The sequence below is a fragment of the Marmota monax genome, unplaced genomic scaffold, assembly GCF_021218885.2.
Source record: "Marmota monax isolate L192 unplaced genomic scaffold, Marmota_monax_Labrador192_F-V1.1 WCK01_AAM20220418_F8-fsc00310, whole genome shotgun sequence".
NCBI classification, from domain to species: domain Eukaryota; kingdom Metazoa; phylum Chordata; class Mammalia; order Rodentia; family Sciuridae; genus Marmota; species Marmota monax.
Window position 1 is genome coordinate 664,396 of NW_026692085.1, and position 24,258 is coordinate 688,653.

Here is a 24,258-nt window from a genome sequence, read left to right on the forward strand (position 1 = left end):
AGGCTCCGTGTCATAGGGTGCCATGACCTGATGGAGATACGGGAACAGGAAGACCCGGGCCAGGGCCCTGCCGTGTTGCAGGAGAACGATACTTGAAGCCCCAAAGTTGTGCTTATTTTATGAGACCTGCTGACAGTTGCTAACCACCTCCTTGGAAACTGCAGAATTTTTTTAAGTGTTCCTGTTGGCAAGGAGTGCCAGGACAAGGGGGAGGTTGGCTGGTCCCAGGCATGCAGGCAGGCGGGCGTGTTGAGTGCTCCTGACAGCCCCAGAGCCGGGAGCCACCGCTGCTCTTACATAGGAAGCCATCAGGGTTCAGAGAGACAAACTTGCCCAAAGTCCAGAGTAAGTTGTGGCCCTGGGACCCGCCCCAGGTACACCCTGCTCCTCTGTTGTTTCCACGCCGGTGCCCGCCTTAGCAGGGGTATAGCTGTAAAGGTCAGGGTGAGGGGCCTGTCCAGTGAGGTCCCCAGGTGTGGGTTCTGAGTAGCTCTTGTGTCAATCACTTTGCTTTCTCTTAAATTTGACTATAAAAATAGCTATACTCTGGAAATTGCTTTAAGTTGGTTCTGGTTGATTTTTTTCATGACTGTGGGGTAAGGACGTAATGCAACATTTAACAGTTAAATCTCAGTGTTTTCATAAAACTGCAGTGATGTTGTTGGTGAAAACTAAACAATATTGAAGGTTTCATGTACAAACACATTTGAGTTAAAAAGAATCTCATTCTGTTGATGAATTTATCCAGGTCTTATAATGGGTACTTCACAGTTTTCCATCACTTAGGGACATTTCTTCATGGGGGAAAAGCACCTGCTTATACACACTTGACATTCTGAAACATTGCAGCCATCAAAACTCATGATCCCATCACGATTCTCCTCTCAGTAGCATCATGTTTCTTAGGATAGTAATTTTTAATCTATTTTACATTTCCAAGTATATTACGCTTTCAACCCATGTGTGTTTTTAGAGTGGCATGTCCAAAATTTGATTACATTTCTAAAGGAAATATCTGTTAAGATCCATCTCCAGTTTAAAATGTTTTTACAGTGTCAGCATACAAGGGTAACGACCCATTTTGTAAAATCTTCTTATCCAAACAGTCTAATCCTTAATTTTTGTGTTTCTTTTTTTAAAAATTCCTATTGTAGATACCTAACTGTTCCCAGTTGAAAAAATATTTAACTTGGAGGTAACACAAGGACTGACCACTCATGTCTCTGAACGCATGGACGTTCTGATGCCTTTGCAGTTGAGTGGGACCCACCGGAAGGCCCAGACACTATCTCTGTTCATCTCCAAGGGAGCCTGCTCTCTAATGAGAATTGATGGACTGCGCTCCATGGACTTTTTAAAAAAAGTCACACAGTGTTTATCTGCTCTCAAGGCATGCTTCTGAATTCGGGTCCGCTGCCTTAGAGCAGGGCACCCTGGGCGTCGTATCACTTCCAGGGGTCTGGTCAGGTACCTGGGCTTGCAGCCAGCTCCCTAGGAAGCCACCCCAGGCCTGCAGGGGTTGGGCATCAATGAACAACTGTAGGCCAGGTGAGAACTGCTGTCTGTGATGCTCTTTTGGGCTCTATTTGCTCCTGTGGCCTCACAGTAGGTGCTCCGTGGTTACCAAACCCCAGGAGCCTGCGCTCTTTGGGCTGCTGTGGGGTGGCATTGGTGACGGCTTTTCTCATATGTGTTCCTTGGGTGCCACCAGTCCACTGTCCCACATCCTCCCAGTGGCTCCCTGCCACATACACTGCACAGGGAGTGCCTGGGGGTGCCTCTGCTCCTGAGCTGCCCGGTCTTGCCTGCTGGCACTCAGAGCCAGAATCCTGGTCAGGTTTCCACACGTCATTGGAACATTTAAGATTTTTGCCACCCAATGTGTGGAGACAGCACAAATATTAAAGGGGTGCTGTGGATAAGATGTACTTTAGAGAAAAGAGGAAGCCTAGTAAACATCCACCTCATTTTAAACTTGTCAAGTAACCCCAAATTTGAAATTGAACACAACAATTAGATGTGTTTAAACTTCAAAAAAAAAAATATTAATGTCCTTTGGGAGAAAACAACATAGTCCCAGGTGTCCATCTGTCACGATAGCCACGTTACATGTCATCATAGGGACACTCGGCATTCACTTATTGTTTGGGTGGGTGTGGACACCACCATCCGCCCTGGAGGGTCTGGTCTCTGAAGATCACAGGAAGCACAACCAAAAAATTCCAAAAAGTTTCCCTAGTATTGTCATAACAAAGTTAGATTTGAAAACTGGGAAACTTACCTAAAGACAGTAATGAGTCAGAGGCGGTCTGTGTCTAAATCTTGGCTAGTTCAACGTGGATCTCAGGTTCTGGAATAAGAACATCCCCCAGTTCTTTCCGATCCCAAGGACTTACCTGTAGTTGAGCTCCTCGCTGGACAGGTAGAAGTGCTCGTACAGCGAGTACGCCTCGCCGCCCTCCCAGTCCCGCAGGTGTATTCTGAGCAGGTAGCGCTGCCGGTTCGTCAGCTGTGAGACCAGCTCGTTCCCCAGCCAGTACTCTCCGGAGGGGTCGCCAAAGCCCTGGGCCCAAGCAGAGTTCATTCACTTCACGAAGTTTCTCTTTGTGTACTTGAAATCAACAGTGTATCTCTTTCCCTTGGACAATCTGCCAATCAGCAGAGCCTCCCGCTCCCTGTGCTGCACAGACGCAGAACCTTTCTTAGAGGACAGTGGATTTTTAAAACATCAGTTTTAAGGAGCTAAGGTATTCCTGGAAGAAAGCCAGTAGTGACACAAGTAGCACAACCAGGGCAGGTGCACCTACCCGGGTCAGCACATGGTGCAGCTGCTCACTTGGGGCTGGCCTGAGAGCAAACGCAGCCTCACTTGGGTGGACCCGACTACTCCTGAATGGGGAGACAGCAGCACCCCTGGAAAGAATCTTTCCTAAAAGTCTGCCTCAAAGTCATTGGTTGGTTTTGGGACTGCAACTAAGGCTCTGAGGACCTTGAAAGCTAGTATACACAGAGGAACTCACTTCTTTCAAGCTGCTTTAAGGGACATGCGTACCATTTTGTACTCTTTCCACGACCTCTGGAAGTCGACACTGCCATCCTCGCGGCGCTGGATGACGGTCCACCCCCCGCCACTGGTGTCCATGTCGCAGTAGGCCTGTGAAAGGGAAGGGCACAGTCACACCAGAGACCTGGGACTCCATCCTGGGAACAGAAGTGTGGACCCCTGCTGGGAGCTGCGTCCACAGGGTCTCTGGGAGAAGGATGGGGTGAATCTTAGCCCTTAGATGACCCCCATACAGTTTCCTGAGAGATTCTTTGTGAGTGAGGCATTCCAGCAGATGGCCCTCCATCCACACCTTCAGCAGGTCCAGAACCCCCAACCTGTGTCCTCAGCCTTGCGACACTGTCAGTGCTTCCCTGTCCCTGCCCTCCCTGTGGAGTTGGCAAAGGGGATGCTCTTCCACTGAAGAGTCCCTGGACCCTGCTGCGTCCTTGCTGGAGCTGAGGCTGCCTCTGTGTGCAATAAGAACCGCTGAGCAGAGGGCCCTGGGGCACCAGTGTGCCAGCACAGTGGGCCAGAGCCGGGCCAGGCGGCCGGGCCCCCGGGTTCAGGCCTCTCTGCACTATGCACATCACCCATGGTATTTTTCTTCCTGACACTCTTTATTCCTGCCTCTGAGCTGGCTCAGTGGGTTTAAACTTTGTCCAGAACATAGAATTCTTTCTTGGGCTAAGTGCATGCATGCTCAGTTTCAACTCAGCTGGAGTTTTATTATGAAATTAAAAACCCCTGAAAATAAGATTACATAAATAGTTTTCAATAATGAGATTATACTAGGACAATAAGAAAAATTTTCCCAAAAGTAAGATAATTTCTTTACAGCATACGAGGTAAGAAATATTAAAGTTGAAGGGCAATCATAAACATTCTTCCTTTGTCGTTTTCCATGGTCTTTTGGAGAGTAAGGGAGCCAGTTTGGGCAGGGTAAGCTTAAGTGGGAGCTGTGTTTTTGAATTAGGATCTAAGGGTGAGAGCTAGATGAGAACCAAGGAGCCCCTGGTCCTGCTCCTGTGTTGCACATGTGAGGAAGCTGGAGCCCGGAAGCCGAGCAGGCTGCCTGTACATCATCACCATGGAGCCAGAGAACTGTGACTGAGCCACCCTGTTCTGCAAGGGCTTTTCTCCCTCACAGTCCTATACCTCTACAAAGGTCACAGGTTCAAGTTGCCCTGTCTAGTGAACCTTTGGAAAGATAGGTGCCATGAAAGAAAATCACAATTATGGATGAGAAAATTATTTCCATAGATTAGTCAACTCTAAAAATTGGATCTGCTAAAGGAATCCCCTTATTATCACATTGTATTGATGTGACTTCATTAATTGTCACAGGAATCCCACTCCCCTCTTCCAGCACTGTGCCAGACCCTAACCCTGCACGACTACTGAGATGCGTTCTGCATTTCCAAAAGGATCAGTTGAAATTGATGGACTGATCAAGGCAGGCAGCTGCTCCATAGCATACAGGGTCTGAAGAGGCCCCTTTAATTCCTGCATAATATATTTACATTGCATCATGCTGCCCAAAACAAGAGAAGCTCGACCCTTTGTTCATAGGCCAAAAGTCCCTCTGTTCAGCTCAACTGGAAATTGGCTCATGAGTCACACTGCCTCCTGATTTGCCTGTGGTCAACAAAGTGGACAGTGCTGCTCCATTCTGCCCACGGGCTTTGTAAATCCATGGAATAAGTAGGTGGGTGAGCATGCTGGGGTGAGGAATGTGTGTGCACAGTGGTCAGTCCTCTGGCACCTAAGGGCTTGGTGGTGAGGGGAAGCATTGGCATGGCTCTCAGTGGGCCTGCCCTCATTCTGGAACCTTCGACTCTTCAGTGCCAAGAGGCACCATGTAACTAGTGACACCTAAGGATGTGCCCTCTCTCCTGTGGAGAAGACTCCACGGGAGTCAAGTCTGCAAAGTCAACTTGATCCACGTCACCATCTGTCTGACTCCTCTAGTTGTCACCATCAGCTTCTTAGAACATTTTTTTAATACTTCGTCTAGATTTGTTAAAAATCAGAGGATTTGTAAAAACAGATGTATTTGGGTGAAATTGGTCATTAAACATACAGAGGGCGTGTTCGGCTGTCCACATAGCCAGGAGACACGTGGGGGATAATGAACAGACTGTATCAGGACTGGAAAAGCACAGTGCGGGTGCACTGTCTTCGTGCTCCTGATAGATGCCCTGTTGCCGTGTCTATCTTCTACAGAAAACTAATTAAATTTCAAAAATTAAAGTTGCAATACTTGGGCCTTTTGGAAGAAGATCTGTCCAAAGAACTATTGAAAATTCATTTCTTGAATTAAATGACCCAGGGCAAGATTGGGTACTCTGCTATGCAGAGCTGTCCCATGTTCTTTGAGGGAAGCCCTCACTTTTTAAAAAATTTTTGATTTGTTATATATGACAACAGAATGCATTACAATTCATATTACACATAGAGCACAATTTTTCATATCTCTGGTTGTATACAGAGTAGAGTCACATCCTCTGTGTCTTCTTACATGTACTTAGGGTAATGATGGCCATCTCATTCCACCAACTTCCCTACCCCTTTGCCCCCTCCCTCCCCTTTTCCCCTTTGCCCTATCTAGAATTCATTTAATCCTCGCATTCCCCACCCCCATAGCATATTATGGATCAGCATCCTTAAATCAGAGAAATCATTTGGCATTGGTTTTTTGGGCTTGGCTAATTTCACTTAATGTTGTATTCTCCAGCTTCATCCATTTGCCTGCAAATGCCATGATTTTATTCTCTTTTAATGCTGAATAATATTCCATTGTGTATATAGCCACATCTTCTTTATCCATTCATCTACTGAAGGGCTTCTAGGTTGGTTCCACAGTTTAGCTGTTGTGAATTGTGCTGCTATAAATATTGAAGTGGCTGCATCACTACAGTATGCTATTTTTAAGTCCTTTGGGTTTAGACCAAGGAGTGGGATAGCTAGGTAAAATGTGGTTCCATTCCCAGTTTTCCAAGGATTCTCCATACTGCTTTTCAGAGTGGTTGCACCAATTTGCAGTCCCACCAGCAGTGTATGACTGTACCTTTTTCCCCACATCCTCGCCAACACTTATTGTTGTTTGTATTCTTAATAACTGCTATTCTGACTGGAGTGAGATGAAATCTTAGAGTAGTTTTGATTTGCATTTCTCTAATTGCTAGAGATGTTGAACATTTTTCATATAATTGTTGATTGATTGTTATGTCATGCGTGTGATAAGAATTTGTTCCCAATTAGTAGGCTCTCTATACACCTCACTGATTGTTTCTTTTGATGAGAAGAAGCTTTTTAGTTTGAATCCTTCCTATTTATTGATTCTTGATACTAATTATCGTGCTAAGGAGTCTAATTGGGAGGGCTTAATCCGACATGATGGAGATTTGGGCTTATGTTGTTTTTTTTTCTTTTTTTTTCCTAACAGACACAGTGTCCCTGGTTTAATTCCTAGGTCCTTGATCCACTTTTGGTAGTATAATCATTTTGACAATATTAATTCTGCCTATCCAAGAACAAGGTAGATCTTTCTATCTTCCAAGGTCTTTTTAAATTTCTTTCTTTAGCGTTCTATAGTTTTCATTGGAGAGGTCTTTCACGTCTTTCATTAGGTTGATTCCCGAGGTGTTTTTTTGTTTGTTTGTTTTTAATATTTATTTTTCTTAGTTTTCGGCAGACACAACATCTTTGTATGTGGTGCTGACGATCGAACCTGGGCCGCACGCATGCCAGGCGAGCGCGCTACCGCTTGAGCCACATCCCCAGCCCTGTTTTTTTTTGTTGTTTGTTTGTTTTTGAGGCTATTGTAAATGGGGTAGTTTTCCTTTCAGAGAATATGTCACTGATATACAGAATTGAATTTGATTTATGGGTGTTGGTTTTGTATCCTGCTACTTTGGTGGCATTTTCTAGGTCTAGAAGTTTTCTGGTGAAGCTTTTTGGGTCCTCTAGGTATAGAATCATATTGTCAGAAAATAGTGCTAGTTTAAGTTCTTCTTTACCTCTCTGTATCCCTTTAATTTCTTTCATCTGTCTAATTGTCTGGCCAGTGTTTCAAGAACTATGTTAAATAGAAGTGGTGAAAGAGGGCATCCCTGTTTTGTTCCAGTTTTTAGAGGGAATGCTTTCAATTTTTCTCCATTTAGAATGATGTTGGAGTTTAGCATAGGTAGCTTTTACGATGTTGAGATATGTTCCTGTTATCCCTAATTTTTCTAGTGTTTTGAACATAAAGGGGGGCTGTATTTTGTCAAATACTTTTTCTGCATCTATTGAGATGATCATATGGTTCTTATGTTTGAGTCTATTGATGTGCTGAATTACATTTATTGATTTCCATATGTTGAGCCAACCTTGCATCCCTGGAATGAACCCCACTCAATCATGGTGCACAATCTTTTTTGATACGTTTTTATATTCAATTTGCCAGAATTTTATCGAGGATTTTTGCATCTATGTTCATTAGATATTGGTCTGAAGTTTCCTTTCTTTAAAGTGTCTTTGTCTGGTTTTAAAATCAGGGTGGTATTGGCCTCATAGAATGAGTTTGGAAGTGTTTCCTCTTTTTCTATTTCATGAAATAATTTGAGGAGTATTGGTATTAGTTCTTCTTTAAAGGTCTTGTAGAGCTCGGCTGTGTATCCATTCGGTCCTGAGGGAAGCCCCCACTTTTTATTTCAGGGTCCTGCACCTCTCCAGGGCTGGGTGTTGTCATCATGTGGCAGATTAGGAAACAGCTTAGAGAGGTGAAATGATTTGGTCTGAGCCTTGGATGGGCAGGGCTGGAATTTAAACCCAAGTCTGTCTGTCTGTCTCCCCAGATGAGATGGTGAATTATAAAGTCTTAAATCTGGGAGGGAATTCAGAGGTAACTAAATCTAGACCACTTATTTTAAAGATGGGAAAGTTGAGGTTTTGAAAGATTATTGTTTCTTGCTGTGTAAATGGATTTATTTTTACTGCAGATATTTAGAGGGGATATAAATCCTTATGTTTCCAACCACGACCTGACACATAATCCCAGTGTGCTCAATGTTTTCATCTTTCTGCAGAGCGTTTTGGGGGCGGGGGGCAGTGGGGGTGTCTGTGCCGTGCATGCTGGGAACACTGAGCCAAGCCAGAAGAACATTCCTAAGGCAGCAGGATGGGGCTGTGCCCTCAGTGCTGTCCCCGGGATCTGCACGATCAGCCCGCATTCTCTGTCCTCCTGGACGTTCCTGTCCCCATTATCACTAGGCCAAGAACATGCAAGCCTCTGGTGAGGAACAATCACATGAGAAGACTTGTCATGCAGACCGATCACAGAGGGGATTTACAGGCTTAGCCTAGCGTTGATGGCTTCTTCATCTGTAGCAGGCTGTTTTGTGTTTCTTTTCTCCCCTGATGCATTGCTTCTAGGCCGCTGGGGACATTAACTCATTTTCAAGGTTGATTTAAAGCAGCATGAATGAATTAGAGATTTCTTTGGAAAGAATTATCTTAAATAGCACAGTATTTATCTTTAAATTCATAATCAAGGTTTATGTTACTGTTTCAAATTCCACATCTTTAAACCTTTAAAGCCTGTGTTTTTCTTTGATACTATGTTAAATACCGAGGATAATGATGGGTTCAAAAAGAATATACTTCCAGAAGCCTGTCAGACGTCCATTCTGCTCCAGTATTAAGTGGGTTTTCTGGAGTGGTGTTTCAGTATGCAGCCTCTACCTTTAGGTGCAGCCACATTGATACACATTTAGTGTATACAACCATCGAATGTCGACTTAATTTCACACTGATTCTCCTGTAGTGTCATCGTACCTCATGCGTATCTCCATCCCTAAAAGAAGCCACACTGAAATATTTCCCAAGGAAGTGGTTTTCTTCACACAGTTAAGACTCAGAATCTCCCAGAGCGGCTTCGGGAGACGCACTAGGTCTGTAATCAGAATATCGAAGGGTGGCTGTGTTCAGCTGTGAGCCTCCTTGGCCAGTGGCAAGATGCTGATGGCGCTGCTTCCTAGGTGGTAGTGGAACGCACCTGCACTCGATAAGAAAAGCAGTTGTTCTCCTGGGCTCTTCCAGACTGTGTTAGGAGGGGCCACAGACGACCCCCCCCCCCCCAATCTCTGTGGACTGCAGACCTGAGCGTCTGGATACCTGTCAGCAAGTCCAAAGGGTGAAGCCACTTCAACGGTGACACAGAGGTGCCCTTGGCCTGTGGCTCAGGGTGGCATTTGTACCGATGGCGCAGGGCAATAGTGATCGATCACAGCAGGGCAGAAGTACCAATGGCACCACACTTGCAGGTTAGAGAAAGGAGAGCATCCCCCCAGAATTCCGTGGCAGTGTAGTACATGTCACTGGGCCTTTACCTCTGCTGAAACCCGGCCTCTGTGCTCCCGGGTCTCCCATTCCTGGGCTCAAGGTGACCGTCCGACTCAGTAAAAATTCCTAATTTTATTAAACCTCCGGTGCACATGTCTGCTCTAATAAGATGGGAAATGTGTGTAAACATTGGCTCAGAGAATCACAGTGCATGCGTGAATGAGCCTCTTCCTTCTTCTTCCTTCATGGAACCACAAACATTGCTTGGAAAAATGATCAGAAGACAAACTATGGTTATGCAGACTCAGGTTTTGTAAGAGATTTTGTATAAAATCAATGAAATGATCCTGGCCTCCAAGGAAAGCAGCCATTGTTCAAGCACAACATCTCCTGTGGAGGATGAGATGGACGGTCCACTCTATTAGCACACAGTGGCTGAGTCCACTCATAGCCCCTTATTACAGGGCATGGGCTGCGGAGGGCCCTGGGGCTGGGTTCTGCTGGGGAGTCCTCAGCCCACAAGGCCCCACAGCCAGGCAGGTGGTGAGGGCAATTGATGCCTTACCTTTCTCTCTTCTGTGGAATTGGGAAACGTCAGCGTGTAGATGCCAGGAGTGGTGAGTCCGGATTTGAATACTTCAGCACAGTCTCTGAAAATATTACGGTCCTCTTTATCAACAATAGGGCTCTTAGCTGTGTTTAAAAAAAAAAAAAAAAGCATTTAAATGGAATTTACAAAAAGATAAAACTTGTTATTTCAAGAACCAATCATTTGGTGACTTATTACATTTGAATTTTTATAATAAAAAGGATATGCTAGGTTTTAGCTTTTCTAAAAAAAGTACCTGTTTTCCTGTGAATTCTAAAATCATCCTTACTTACTTTTGTATTATCACGTGCATGTAATGCAGGTATTTCACAGCCCAGAATCTGTGCTTTTTGAAAATTTCTCATCTTGAGTACAGTCAGGTAGACTTATACAAAAGTAAGAGAAGGACCCCAAGAGTGCTCCTCCTCAGGGCCCCTGCATGTCCCTTAGGCCATTTTTCCACTGGGGCCATAGTGTGTGTTTTTCCCTTTTACACACACACACACACACACACACACACACGGCTAAGCCTAATTTGTTTTTAGAATACCACATGGGAGATATTTAGTAGTCTTTGGACTTTTAGCAGCTGTACCGTGGACAGCTAGTATTTTGAAGGACGTAATGTTCACCTGCATGTTTTGAATTCCTCTACTACGCCTAAAATTTCTAGGACTATGACATTCTTTCAAATTTCAATTCTGTCAACATTCACATTTCCAATTCCTTTTCTGCCACATTAAAAAAAGAAAAAATGGTGGTCTGTCATTGTGGAGCCCTGTGGAGCCGAGCAGAGCTCTCTGCGTCCCCTGGGGCACAGAGGTGGCCCTGGCTGTGGAGCCCATGGAGAGGAGGTGGCTTTCTCTCCTTCAACTCATCAAAGCTGGTGACACATACCCTCTGGTCCCTGCAGTGTTAGATGACTGACTACCTTTGCTTTTTCTATGAATGTGAAGAAAATGTGATTTTCCCAAATTGTGAGAGAGTAGAACTGCAGTTGGAAGCGTTGAGCTGCGGCTGGCAGCCCAGAGTCGCCGGCTCTCGCATCTGCGTCCTGCCTCTCTGTCCTGCGGCTGGGCACCCGCTGAAATCAGCCCTCTGCTAGTGGCTGTCGAAACTGGAGTAACTGCGGGACTCAAGTAAAATGTGGGAACAGACTTCTTTTACGGATTCAGACATACGGTCCTCATGTGTGAATTCACGACTCACATGCAAAGGGCATCTAGTCAAAAGAGCCAAGACCATCACAAGATGAGCCACAAAGAACCAGGTCAAATTCATTCAGGAAAAAAAGCTCAGAATGTCCCAGAGATTTTACATATATATATATATATATAATCTTCAGTTAATGACCTGAGTTCCTGTGCCCCTGCAGCTGAAGGGCTACGGAGTAAGGAAGGTGAAGTGTATTGCAGGACGGGACGAGCAAGGGGAGCTGGCACCTCCTCAGTGCCTGTCACTCAAAGGATCATCTTATTCGTCTCCACAGGTGGTGGTGGGTCTGGTTATGTGTTCCCATTTAAATCCCAGAGAAACAGAGATCCGCTGCGGTGTAGTAACTTGCCAGGCTCGTCTCGGGCAAAACAGGCCCTGTGCACCCTCACTCTGAAGTGTGTTGGGTGCTCTGCCTCCTGATAGTGGGTATGACATGTATCTTGCCTACCTCTTCTCTGCCTCCTCCCTTTCTCCTTGGCTCTACGTTGAAACCCGATGGAGCCTTCATATGAAATACGTGAGAAAGGTGCCTCTTCTGAAGGAGTGTGCTAGGGCTATGAGGGGTGCCGACACCCAGAGAGGGTGTGTGGGCCGCACTTACAGCCGGACGCCGACACCATGGTCAGCAGGTTGTGCACCGTCTCCATCAGGTCACGCTGCTGCTTTTGGAGGGCCGAGTTGTTGACAGTGGCGGTGACGAGCTGCTTCTCCAGCTCCTGGATGACGGAGTTCTGCTGGGACACCAGCACCCGCAGCTGGTCCTTCTCCTCCCGCATGGACCGCAGCTGCAGCGTGTGCTTGTCCTCCATGTCCAGCACTTTCTTCTCTAGGAAGCTGAAGGGAGAGGACACACTCCTTAACGAAGGGCCTTTGGGGCCGGATTGCCACTGAGGGGAGGCGCTTTAGAAACACCGTTTCCATAGCCCTAGTGACATCCCTCATGGTTTTGTGTTTCTGTTCTGCCAAGGCACTCTGTGCAGATGCCATGTGAGTTATAAAGAAACAAGAGGTTGTCACAGCCCTAAATAGTCTCTCACATTCGCCAGGGTTACACGTGACACATGCCAGGGTACACATATGTGTCATGCTAGCCACAGAAGTGGAACACGAGTGTCACAGCACAGGGTACCCGGGAATCCAGAAGAAGGAGGCGTTATTTCAGGCATGGTGCTCGTGAAATGCTCTGCTTGAGAAGGAGCAGTTGAGGTGGACCTCTGGGTAGTGTGAGCTATTTATGTTGGAATACTGATCCTAATGATGATCTGACAGCTGATCTTTTAGTACTATTTGGTAAGTACTTCTGCGTGAGAGGGATGAACACTTAGCTTAGGTTCAGGTCTGGCTTACTGGCCTGTGACCCTGGCACTTACCTACTCACTTCTGCCTCAGTTTCCTCTTGTGTATATGGGGGTATCACTTCCCATTTCCAATGGACAAATTGCATTAAATGTAGGCATACTAAATCACATGCCTGGCCTGTCATGCAAGTGGAAGAGTTCAAACCCGGATCTTTGACTCCGAAACACCCACCTTCCTTCCTTTCTTTTAATATAGACCCCTTTAACCAGTACTGTCTCATAGACTTGGTGCCCAGCAGTCGCAATGTGAGATAGACCCCTGCAAATCAATCTAAAAATCACTAAATCTTATTATATATGACAGTAGAATGTATTTTGACACATGTATATGGAGTATAACTTCCCATTCTGGTTGTACGTGATGTTGGTCATGTAATCATGTATGCACGTAGGGAAGTAATGTCAAATTCATTTCTACTGCCTTTCCTATTCTCACTCCCCCTCCTTCATTCCCCTTTGTCTGCTCCAAGATTCTTCTGTTCTTCCTTCCCCCATCCCCATTGTGATTAGCATCCACATATCAGAGAGACCATTTGGCCTTTGGTTTTCTAAAAATGATTTTGATAATGATAAAGCTATGCCATTTGTCTTTCTAATCTCAGTTCCTAAAGATTATGTATGTCACAAGAAAGTCATGTGGACACTGAAAAGTCACCAGCGCTGCGGGCACAGTGCCTAAGTGGAAAGAGTGTCATACGAGATCCCCACCTCTGTGGGGCTTCCCTGCCTGTGTGTCACAACTGTCTCTGTGTCCTATCCAAGTAGATATCTAAACAGAGGCATTAGACTAGATGATCGTTGGGCCTTTCCGTTCAGTCAATCTGTGCATCCATGTGCCTTTCTGGCACTAGTATTTCACGAACCTTTAGCCCTGCAAACGTCAGCCAGGCAAAGAACTAGACTACCCCTTACAGATCTTGCCCATAAGTAGTAACAACAGTATTAATGATTATCAGAAATTGAACTGTGGCTCTTAAACTTATCCCAGTCCTCTGGTCACTGTAAATCATTAGTGATGACAAACGTACTGTCAATATATTAAGTCCATAAATAATTCATTATATAATGCAGTCATTTTGATTGGATTTTTTCATCAATTTTACCATGTTTTTCAACTATTATTTTTGTTGATATCGCCTAACATTATTTTTTAAAAATGTATGTCTTAAAAACCAAGATGACTTACCATAAGCAGAAAGTCATCTAAAACAAGTGCACAGCTGTCTAGTCCACCTGCATGCTGGTGGCACGCTTTGGGAAACACTGCTGTGGACTAGACAGTTCACACCGACGGTCTGAGGTGCCTGGGAACCCTGAGTCTGCACTGCCTTCAGTGTGGTCTCACTGAGACTTGTGGCCCACCCACCCGCCTTCATAGTTTTTAATAATCTGAGAGGTGTGAGGGAAGGTGCCGGTCATACAGCCCCCAAGTGTGGAAGGAGCAGCCTGTGGGCTGGACAGCTAAACACAGCGCCTCAGTTCCCCCTCCAGGGCCCGCCAGCCTAGCTCCTCTCCTGATCACATGAGTTGTCTTGAGATTAAAGACAAGAGTCCTTGGCTTGGGGGAAGCGCCCTTAGAAAGGGGTTAAGGGAACTCTCATGGACCCCCTGGGCTCACCAGAGCAAGCTCGTGTAAGTGAGCCTACCTCCTGAGTCCCTCTCTGGCTCTCTGTTTGGAAAGGTGACCTCTTCCTCCCATGCACTGTACCACCGTGGTGATACCATTTGCAGTTAGGTCCTCCCCAGAGGCCAAACCAGTGGGGCCACCCAATCTTGGACTTCTAGCCTCCAAAACTGAACTACATAAACTATAAAGTTATAGTCATGAAAAATGGGCTATCAGTGTTCATTTTATGAGTTTCTCTTCATCTCCTCAGGAAGAAATATCATTGGCCACATGTTTCAATGTCGGAGCAATTTAATTGAAGTGATGCTTATAGTCCCGAAATTAGTCACTTATTTTGAGAAGAAAGAAGAGTGAGATGGGAAAAACAAAACAAAGGAAATGATCATTTTCATCTTCAGCTGTGAATCTAAAAAGTGTAGTAGTGGCAGTTTTGAAAGAAATGTTGATCCCAGTATGTATTTTGACTTCATTTGAACCTATTGTATAAAGAAAGCAATTGTACTTTTCTGGAAGCTTGTTTGAAAAGTGCTTATATGGAAAAAATATTGTGATGTTTAAATTTAACTTCGTAAAACTAGATTTGAATTATGAGAAAAGTATGTTATTGAGCCATGTAAATTAAACCAGAGGAAATGTGAAGGATTTAAATTGAAAAAAAGAAATGCAGTCGTTCCTTCTGTTCTCTGGGGACCAAATTTAATTTATTCTGGGCCTCCAGTTTTAAAAAGCAAACAGATTTTTTTCATTCAAGTAATTTTCATTCATGTTTCAAATTTCTGCACACTAGGGTAGAAGTTTGAGACCAACATTTGAGATAAAAACAATCTCACAGCAATTTCACGTGGCACAGGAAAAGCTACTGATGGCCACCACTCACCTGACTATCTCTCGGAAACCTGGGATAGGCTCAGGCTGTTGAATGTGCTCTGGTAAGGAACATTGCTTCTCCCTATAGTTTTCAAATTTAGTATGCTATAATGCTAAAAATCATTCCTTTCTTGCATATGCCGACAATGTCACCTGATACCATATTTGTAAATTTTGCTGTCCTTCAATACCCACAGTGTGGATTCCAGGACCCCTCCCTATTGAAATCCATTGGATGCTCAGTCTCTTATATAAAATGGCACAGAATGTGCATGTAGCCTACATACGTCCTTCTGCGTGCTTTAAAGCACCTCTAGATAATCTAACACCTAACCTAATACAAACCTATGTAAATAGTTGTTAACATCCCATTATTAAGGGAATAATGACAAGGAAAGCAACATGTGCTGCACAAATGTACTTCCTCCTCCCACTCCCCACAAACATTTTGGGTCCAAGCTTGGCTGACTCCTCGGATGCAGACCCAGAAGTCAAGGAGGGCTGACTGTGCTGTCAAATCTCCTTGCCTTTTACTTAGAAGAGCAGGACTCTCAGCTTAGCTTGGATCTACTGCCGAGAACAGGCACTTCACTGGGCAAAACCACTGCTTGGAAACACAATCAACTCTCACAACATTTTTCTGATCTTACAATTTAGTGAAATTTCTTTGTAACTCAAGGTTTTGGGATATTAGATGGTGGATTCCAACTGTACTGTGGTTTGCTGTGTTTTGAAGGTCATTCCTACTTAAATTTGAAAACTACAGAGAGAAGCAGTGTTCAGTCCCAGGGCACATTCAGCAGCCCGAGCCTATCCCAGGTTTCCAAGAGACAGTCGAGTGAGCCGTGGTGATCAGCAGCTTTTCCTGTGCCACGTGAAATTGCTGTGAGATTGTTTTATCTCAAATGTTGGTCTCAAACTCATATCCTAGTGGTAGAAACTGGAAATAAATGAAAATTACTTGAATGAAAAAAATCTGTTTGCTTTTTAAAACTGGAGACCCAGAATAAATTAAGTTTGGTCCCCAGAAAACAGAAAGAAAAATTGCAGTTTCGTTTTTGATTCACAGTAAATAATGAGTATATACAACATTTATCACCATTTCTGACTAAGACTAAAGAATCACTTAGGTTGCGAAATAGAAAAGATAAATTGTTGTGACTATTTTCCATGCCTTAATTAAAACCAAGGACAAAGCACACCAAATATGTATGCAAACTTATCTTCACGTGTCCCCACCTAGTATCAACCTAGGAAAACGGTCCCCACTCACCACCTGAAGTTTTTGTTACCATACTTCTTATCCTGGGACTTTTTTTCTAAATTTAAGTATCAATTCAGTAATTTTTGCACCAACTTTTGTTTTTACTTGACCATGGTTTTAAGAGGAAATAATGCATGATGCATGAATGACAATATAAGAAAACCTTCCTACTGTAAATTATTTTATATAGAAGACACAAAGTCCCCAAAGGCAAATGAGCGTGGTGAAGCCACCGTTAAAGCCTGGGCCAGCGTCACACACTGCACTTTTCACCGACAAGCATGTGTGCTATTGAGGCAGCTTGGAGGACCACAGTGACAGCAGAAAGTGGAGACCAGGATCAGAGACAGGGGAGGGCTTCTGTGTCAGTGCAGCATGTCACCGGACCCTCCCCTGCCTTTCCCTGCACACTGTCTCTTCCGTGTGCTGGACACGGAGAAATCCGTCATTGTGAGAACTACACCCGCAATTGACAGTCAGCGAGGTAGGCCCTGTGTCTTCAGAGCGTACGATATTTTTATACTGGTGGTTACCTGTTCTTGTCCTGCAGTTTGTTTATTTCACTGGTCTGGTCCAAAATCTGTTTTTCCAATTTGTTTGTAGAAAGGGAATGTTCCAGAAGCTGAAGTTCAAGCCTTGTTGTCTGGTTTAAAACCTAAATGTAACAGAATGAAATTCCTATTTATCACTTTTAATCAGTTTAATTTCTTACCTTCTAATTATCCAAATAATCAGAAAATAAACACATTGTTTATCAGCCCAACTTCCTTATTTTGACCTATTTTTCATGTTCAGAAAAAGCGAGGTGTCTTGGATTACTTCCATGTGTGGTTTTTTTTTTGGTGGTGGTGGTGGTGGTGGGGATTGAGCCCAGGGCCTTGTGCATGCGAGGCAAGCTGAGCTATATCCCCAGCCCATCCATGTATGTTAAGCCTTTTTTCTCCATGTTTTTATTTTGAAAGTGGTTAATAGTTATGGATATTGATGTTTGTATGAAATTATAATATTTTTCTAGTTCTGTATTTTATCATCTTATGCTGTGAGATTAGTAGGAGTATCCAATGCACATATTTCAAAGATTCAAAATTGTGGATAAATAAAAAGTAATTCCGCTGGCCCAAACAAGCACTGTTGTGGTATTTATCTGGTGGTCAGTGGATGCAGGGATGCTCAGTAAATAAACACGTAGCTCCCGTTAGCCTGGCATTTCCCGGACAGGGCCACACGTTCAGCCTTTGCTGTTTTCTCTTTCCTATTCTAATGGTCCTTGCGACCAATTAGGAAAGGACGAAATGTCCATATTGAGAGGACCCGTCTTGCTCTGTGGCTTCTGGTCCATGGCGTGTGCAGTCTCGCTGTCCCATTCTGCCCCAGTAGCCTGAAGGACGGATTCCTTGGTGTTTGGCTGCCTTGCAGCAGGAAGAATTGATTACTCACATCCTCCGTGTCACGGTGATTCAGGATGTGATATCACGTGTAAATGTGAGTCGGGATCGCGGCCAAGGAATTGGCGTCCTTGAAAGAATCACTGTTTGCTGGGTGTCTTTGTGGTTTGCCACAGCGCTGGCCTGCACACTGTTCAGGTCTCTGGGGGTGGTCCAGCCCTCCGTCCCAGCTGGTGGGAGGTCAGGTCTGCACACTCTCCCAGAAGGGAGCAAGGCCTCGGCCAAACCCAGGCCTGGGTGCTGAGGTGGACACCTAGGGTACAGACCTGGCCTGCAGGTTCTCTCCTGCTTAATTAATGGGAATTATTAGATGAGCGCATTTAGAGAGGCAGAGAGGGATGGTATGTGGGTCCTGCTGGCCTGGGATGACTACTGTGTTCTTACAACCCTGTTTCCTTAAGGCAGCCTCCAGGCCTCTGTCTGCAAGTGACCATGTGAGCTAGTCAGGCCTGCCTGGCCATTGTCCTCTTTAAGATCTCAAAACTCCAACCACCACTCAGTGCCCAACTCAGTAGTCTCATTGTGTCAGGCTAGACGATCTCGCGTTGACCAGAAGCTTTCACGTTGGAGTTCACGCCTACTTCGTGCAGTCATGACCCCTCGGCAGTGGCATTTGAGGGGGCTGGGGACATGGGTAGTCTCTTGCTCAGCCACGTTCATGTCTTTGGTTGGACTTTATAGGCTGTGTTCTTCCCACTCATTTTCCTATTTTCCTGTTACCCTGGATCATATGATATCTAATTTCACAACAGGCTTTTTAAAGAAATCATGTGACCCTGAAGCACATTAAATCTGACGTACACAGGATGTGGCCAAAGTTTACATGGTTGTTCTCGGCCTTAACACTTTTTTATTACTATTATCTAAAAACATAAAAACGATATTTATAGGACTTTTTATTTTGGGATGCGCTTGATTGCCCACTGGTTTTACTATCCAAAGGTAGGGAATGTCACTTAATAACCACTGGTTTATTTTACTGACTATGAGCACGTGGGGTATTTACTTCTAAATCATTTCTTTTCAATTTTAGCTCTTACTAACAACTAGGATTAAATTTTAGTACTCTGTGGTGTACCCTATAAAAATTTGTTCATATTTTTCTTGAAGCATTCTGATTTTATTGAAAATCTTGGTAATCAAATAATTGGTTACTCTCTCCTGTCCTAAGAACCTCCTGTTCTTCACTCTCCTTCCGTGTTCTCCACCTCGCCCAACAGCCCTCAGAGAAGGCGCCAGAGCGTTGGAGCGTCGTGTGGGCACAGGAGGCCTCTGACTCCCTTCCCATCCCCCGCTGGTGTGTCCCCCTTCTCTGGGCTTTGGCAAGTAGGGTTGATGTGTCACAGGAATCGCCTACAGTTCAACCCCCCCACACGCGGTTTTCTGGAGCCTTGCTTCCAGCTCAGAGTGGGCAGGTACCGACCTGGTGAGCCCATGAAGGAGCCTGGCTTTGGGTCCAAGGGCAGACCAGCTGAGGCAAGCCTGGGGCCGCTCTATCCTTGCGGCCAACAGCGCCTTCCCCACACGCCCGGGGGGGGGGGGAGGGGGGCTTGGGTCCCACGTTGTATTGTCAGCATGACTTCAGAGATTTTGTTTTTTTAACTGGCTTGATAATTTAATGTTTTGCTGTATTTAATATTTTCATTCCTTATTCATTTCTGCTGTTAAGCCATTAGCTCATAGACTCCTAAAGCTAGAAGAGAAGTTAGCAATGATTTGTCTGGCCCAGCCCTTCTTCTGACAGTTAAAACCACTGAGACCCAAAGAAAGTGTCAGTGCCCCGCTCAGATGGATGCGTCCTGTCCTGGTGGAACTGGACCACGATGGACTGGGCTCTCGGCTCAGGGTTATGCCTGTCCCTGCCACAGCGTCCGTTCTCACTATTGCATTTGTTTCTTTCCCTATAAATTAATTCCACAAATTGTGTTAACGTGTATTCGAAATTTAGATTAACCTGGAATTAAGATTTAAGAACAAAGTTTGTAGCTCCCTGCCTCTCTGATTTTCATTTCTAAAATGCATGAAAAGTTTAGGGCTTGGAAATGAAAAGTACTATGTAGCGTCCAGAGAAGACCGGTGAGGCAAAGGACCGTTGACCTTGTGGAGGTCAGGTGTGCGCAGTGGGAAGGGGACTTGGAAGTCCTTACTAGACGAGCATCATCTGACCTCAGTACTCAGAAGGAAAGCACTCAGGGATGAGTTCTCGACCTTTCTTGATTCCTTACAAACCCTTTCCTCCCACCATGGAGCGCCTGTCCCTCATTCCCTGGAGGCTGACCCTGGCAGCTGACCTGGTCCCTACCTGGGCCTCCACGTCCGTCAGTTTCCTCGTCTGCTCTGCTGTCTGGTTCAGGAGGTTCGTGCCGATCTCGATCATCACGGCCGTCTGGTTCTGCACCGCGCTCTGCTGCATCTCCACCATTTCCTTCCTCATGTTGTCCTGGATGTAGTTCTCGAGCTGGGGGGAACCCGAGCGGGAGGGTGCTCGTGAGTCACCTGACCAGAAACCCCTCCCTGAGTACCTGTCATCCTTTCCTCCTCTCAGTGTCCATCTGAAGACCTGCGGCTCACCGCCAGTCGGCCTCTGTGTCCTGCCGCTAGTGACTGTCCTTTGACTCAGGATCTGGCAACCTGGGAGCATGACAAGCACCCACTGTCCCTACACCCTAGAGGCCGCAGCCCAGCAGGCCCAGCGAGGTCGGCCACATCCACTGGTGGGATGAGGTGCAGGCAGCAGGAAGGACCCTGGGCTTAGCTGCGGTGGTGCCAGGCTGCAGCTCTACCTCTTAACAGGAAGTAAAGTTTGGCCTCAGGAGACCCTCGCCACAGTGTGAGGGAAGGGGCCCCTTTGAAGCTCCCAGAGCCACAGAACCCCACTCAGCTCCAGGTCTGTGGTGCCCTCCTGCTTTCTGCTTAGTTCATGAGGGATCAGTGCCCCTCTCACAGGTGTGGGTTAGGTCACTTGGGACTGAACTAGTTTCCGGAGAGAAAGTTGTCCCTCGTCCCTTGCACACATCTACTTCTTTGCCGTGTTGCAACCAGAGCCCAGCAGGTGCCGGCACTGTGCTCTGGGACTTTCCTATCTCTAGAACTGAGCCCAAATAACCCCCTTTTCTTTTTAACTTACACAAAGCCTCAGGTATTTTGTTGTGGTAACACAAAAAGGACGAAGACAGCAACTAATCTTAGCGTTAGCTTAAACACAAAGATAATGAAGAAGCTGATTTCACTATCATGTACATATCTTTATCTGTGGCAATAAAATTGGATAATTAAATATAAATATGGCACTTGGTGTGTGGGAGGAGCATGTGGGCTTGGAGCCAGGGAAGTGTTTTAAATAATTAAGCTATGCTTTTAAAGTCACTGTGCATTCATGACTTCAAGTACTTTTTTTCTTTTTAATAATCTAATGGTGGAAGGTGCTATTCTATTGGTTGTTACTAACTCTCAATCCATGAGGACAGAAGACACACACACACACACACACACATATTTTGGCGGTGGGGAGGTGTGCCAGGGATTGGACCCAGGGGCACTTAACCGCTGAGCCACATCCCCAGCCCTTTTTATTTTTATTTTGAGACAGGGTCTCAATAAGTTACTTAGGGTCTCGCTAAGTTGCTGAGGCTGGCTTTGAACCTGTGATCCTCTTTCCTCAGCCCCCCCCCCCGAGTCCCTGGAATTACAGGCATGCACCACCACGCCTAGCTCAAAAATTATATTTTTTATTTCTTTTTCACATAGTATAGCAAAAAAAAATTTTTAAAAACTGAATTTGAAAGTTGACCTTGAAACTACCTTTATCTAGTGCATTTCTTTAAAACTTAATAGTCTCCTAGTCATCAAACATGATTTCTTCTAAAATGTTAATGGATTACTAATTCTGTACATTGGCTTTAGAACCTGAGAAATAGGTATAAGAAGGGTTCAGTCTCCCGGGGCTCATGGCCTCCTTTGTCCCATGGTGGGTGCAGTGTGGTCTGGGCTCCTTGGTGGGGTGCTGGACCTCTGTCTGCACTGCTTGATTCCTACTGACTCCCTCCTGACTGCCCCCCCACCAGGGGTCCCAGCAGTGAGCAGTCATCCTGGTGATCTTCTGCTTGGCTATTGGAGGTCACAGGACACTTAGTAGAGCTCTGGTAGTTTATAGAATCATGTAGTTAGAGCCTTTCCTCTCCATGTGACTCCAAAAGAGAAAACGAGGTGCTTTTCCTTGACGGTTCAGCCCCCTCCCTCCTGGGACCAGCTCAGCCTGTGTGTCCAGGATCTTAGTTCATCCTTCCTTCCTCTGCTTTACAAGTTAATAAATGGGACCTTTATGATTGAAATGCAGTATTTCAAAGAACTCATAGGTAGCAGTTTGTCATCCCCTCCTCATGTGGGAGTGGTGGCACTTTGGAGGTTACAGTAAAGCTGTGTCTTGGTTATGGTTACTCCCACCACCCAGCGAAGGTAATATTTAGAAAGTTTATTCCGGGAAGTTCAGAGCTACAAAGATGTACTCAAGCTGTAGTTTAGTTAAATCTATACCCAGAAGTAATACTTTATAAACTGGTACAAAGAACAGTTTTGTCTTTGTTTATTTCAGTGTTTAAAAGCTAAATTGCTCTGTTCTTTGTCATTCTAAATCATATAACTGGAGAGGAAAATGTACCTTTTAATACCTGCCTCCCATTATTTGAGCTACTGGGTCAAATGTGGTTATAACCTGAGAAACGAGAGGATTGTTTATAATTTGAAAATTTGAAGTCAAGTTCCAAATTAAAATTAGAATCAAGAACTTTTAAAAGATATACATGCCTAATTTTTAGAAAGAAAATTTCGTAACTTTACTGTTCTAACTTTGCATATACTTGAAAACGACAGAATGACAATATGTTTTTTAAACTACCACTGGTCGGCTCTTCAGGATGACGGTGGTATGGTTGTGTGTCTGACGCTGGGGCAAATCACAGCTCCTGTGTACGTGCCATGTTTGTGTGACACTCTGATGTCATCTGTGTCACATCTGCGTCGTGCATACTGTTTTTGAAGACACGTCATTTAAATAAAGTAAAATGTCATAGGACATTGATCCAGTTGGTAACTAGCCTTTGGGAGGAACATCCGGTGGTAGACATTGTGCGTTGATGTGGAAAGAACAGGAAGAATGCGTTTGTCCTTGAGGAAAACTCACAGCCCTGGCCCCAGCAGCAGGGCAGGGTCCACGGGCGCTGCGTGGGTCTCCTGTGCACCCCGGAGGCTGGCTGACAGCTGCTGTGCTGTGAGCAGCGTGTCCAACTCGAGGCTGCTCCATACCCGCCCACCTTTCATCAGCCAGAGGGCTGGGTCCCAAAATTGGCTCGAAGGTACTTTCTAGTCCAAGTACCAGTGCCATGAGCAGCAGGTGGAACACCCACCACTCAGATAAGGGCAGTTCTTACCAACAGGAGAGCCTAGAAGGAAAAACCACCCGTGCTGCTTTATCTCCTGGGAGCATCGTGGCAAAAGAACCCTGTTTTCTCTCCAGAAACCAGTACTGATGCTTTGAGAGAGGAAGGAGAGGGATGTTCACGCTGTCACGTGGGAGATGCTCACCTGGAAACGCTCCTATTTCACATGGCTTTTCTGTGTGTCACGGTGTCCCAGATGGAGAAGGAAAGCCCATGTGCCTGATCCTCATTCAAAGACACTCCTTGAAACGTCCCTGCCTCAGCTTCTGCAGTGGGTTCTCTTGTCGTTTACTGCTGCCCTGCGGTGTCTCTGTGCTCAGCGTCTCTGTCTTCACTGTGTGACAGCAGCCAGGAGTAGAGACACTGCCCAGCGTGATGCCATCACAGCATGAGGGGCCTCAGCACAGGGGAAGGTGAGGGCCGGGCGGTCCTTTCTCCCTGGCAGATGCTTCCCGTCCACAGTTAGCTGCTCTTATCACAAGTGGTTCCAAGACACTCCCGTGGGAGGGGCCATGGTCCTTCCTAATTTCACATGTGGCTTCCCACACACAGGCATTCAGAAATGTCTGGCATCACCTTCCCGTCCAGAGACAGCTGCACAGTGTCGGGCTTCGTGGGCACCAGGACCCCTATGCCAGTGTGAGAGGGCAGCGGGCGCTGGCTGTGGCCCCTTCTGAATGGCTCGAGCCCTCAGGACAGTGTGGAGCCAGGGTCTGGGGGTGAAGCTTAGTGCTTCAGGAGCGCTTGCCTGGCACACACCAAGCCCTGGGCCCCATCCCCAGCACCACAAAAGAGAAGTATGGCAAGGAGCCTCTTTTCAGGGTGCAGATGAGTTTCCCAAACTCAACATTCGGAGGCTGGATCTATCATTGTACTGTAGCTGCGCAGATTGTAGCTGAGCGTCTGGTTTGCTAAGGAGCCATGCTCCACAATCTGTCAAACTTGACATCACAGCAAAGCCCAGGCAACCAGGAGAAAATACTGTAACATGAATCTGCTGTGACATAAATGTTCTAATATAACCTGAGGTAAAACATGTTCTGGATTTTATTATCATTCCCCTAATAGGTGAATGATCAAATTTGACA

General features: G+C 45.6%; 2 protein-coding genes across 4 annotated transcripts in view; one reads left to right on the plus strand and one right to left on the minus strand.

Annotated features, from left to right (window-relative positions):
* Mcph1 (microcephalin 1) overlaps positions 1–24,258 on the plus strand; it is a 198,010-nt gene that overhangs the window by 89,930 nt on the left and 83,822 nt on the right. The window lies entirely within an intron of this gene.
* Positions 1–24,258, minus strand: part of Angpt2 (angiopoietin 2) — a 51,247-nt gene that overhangs the window by 4,698 nt on the left and 22,291 nt on the right. Inside the window, exons 2-7 of the mRNA XM_046460545.2 lie at positions 20,038–20,193; positions 16,824–16,945; positions 11,776–12,008; positions 9,936–10,063; positions 3,053–3,154; positions 2,397–2,563 (exon numbers count right to left, since the gene is read on the minus strand). Coding sequence (XP_046316501.1) covers positions 2,397–2,563; positions 3,053–3,154; positions 9,936–10,063; positions 11,776–12,008; positions 16,824–16,945; positions 20,038–20,193 — 908 coding nt within the window. The remainder of the gene's footprint in view (positions 1–2,396; positions 2,564–3,052; positions 3,155–9,935; positions 10,064–11,775; positions 12,009–16,823; positions 16,946–20,037; positions 20,194–24,258) is intronic.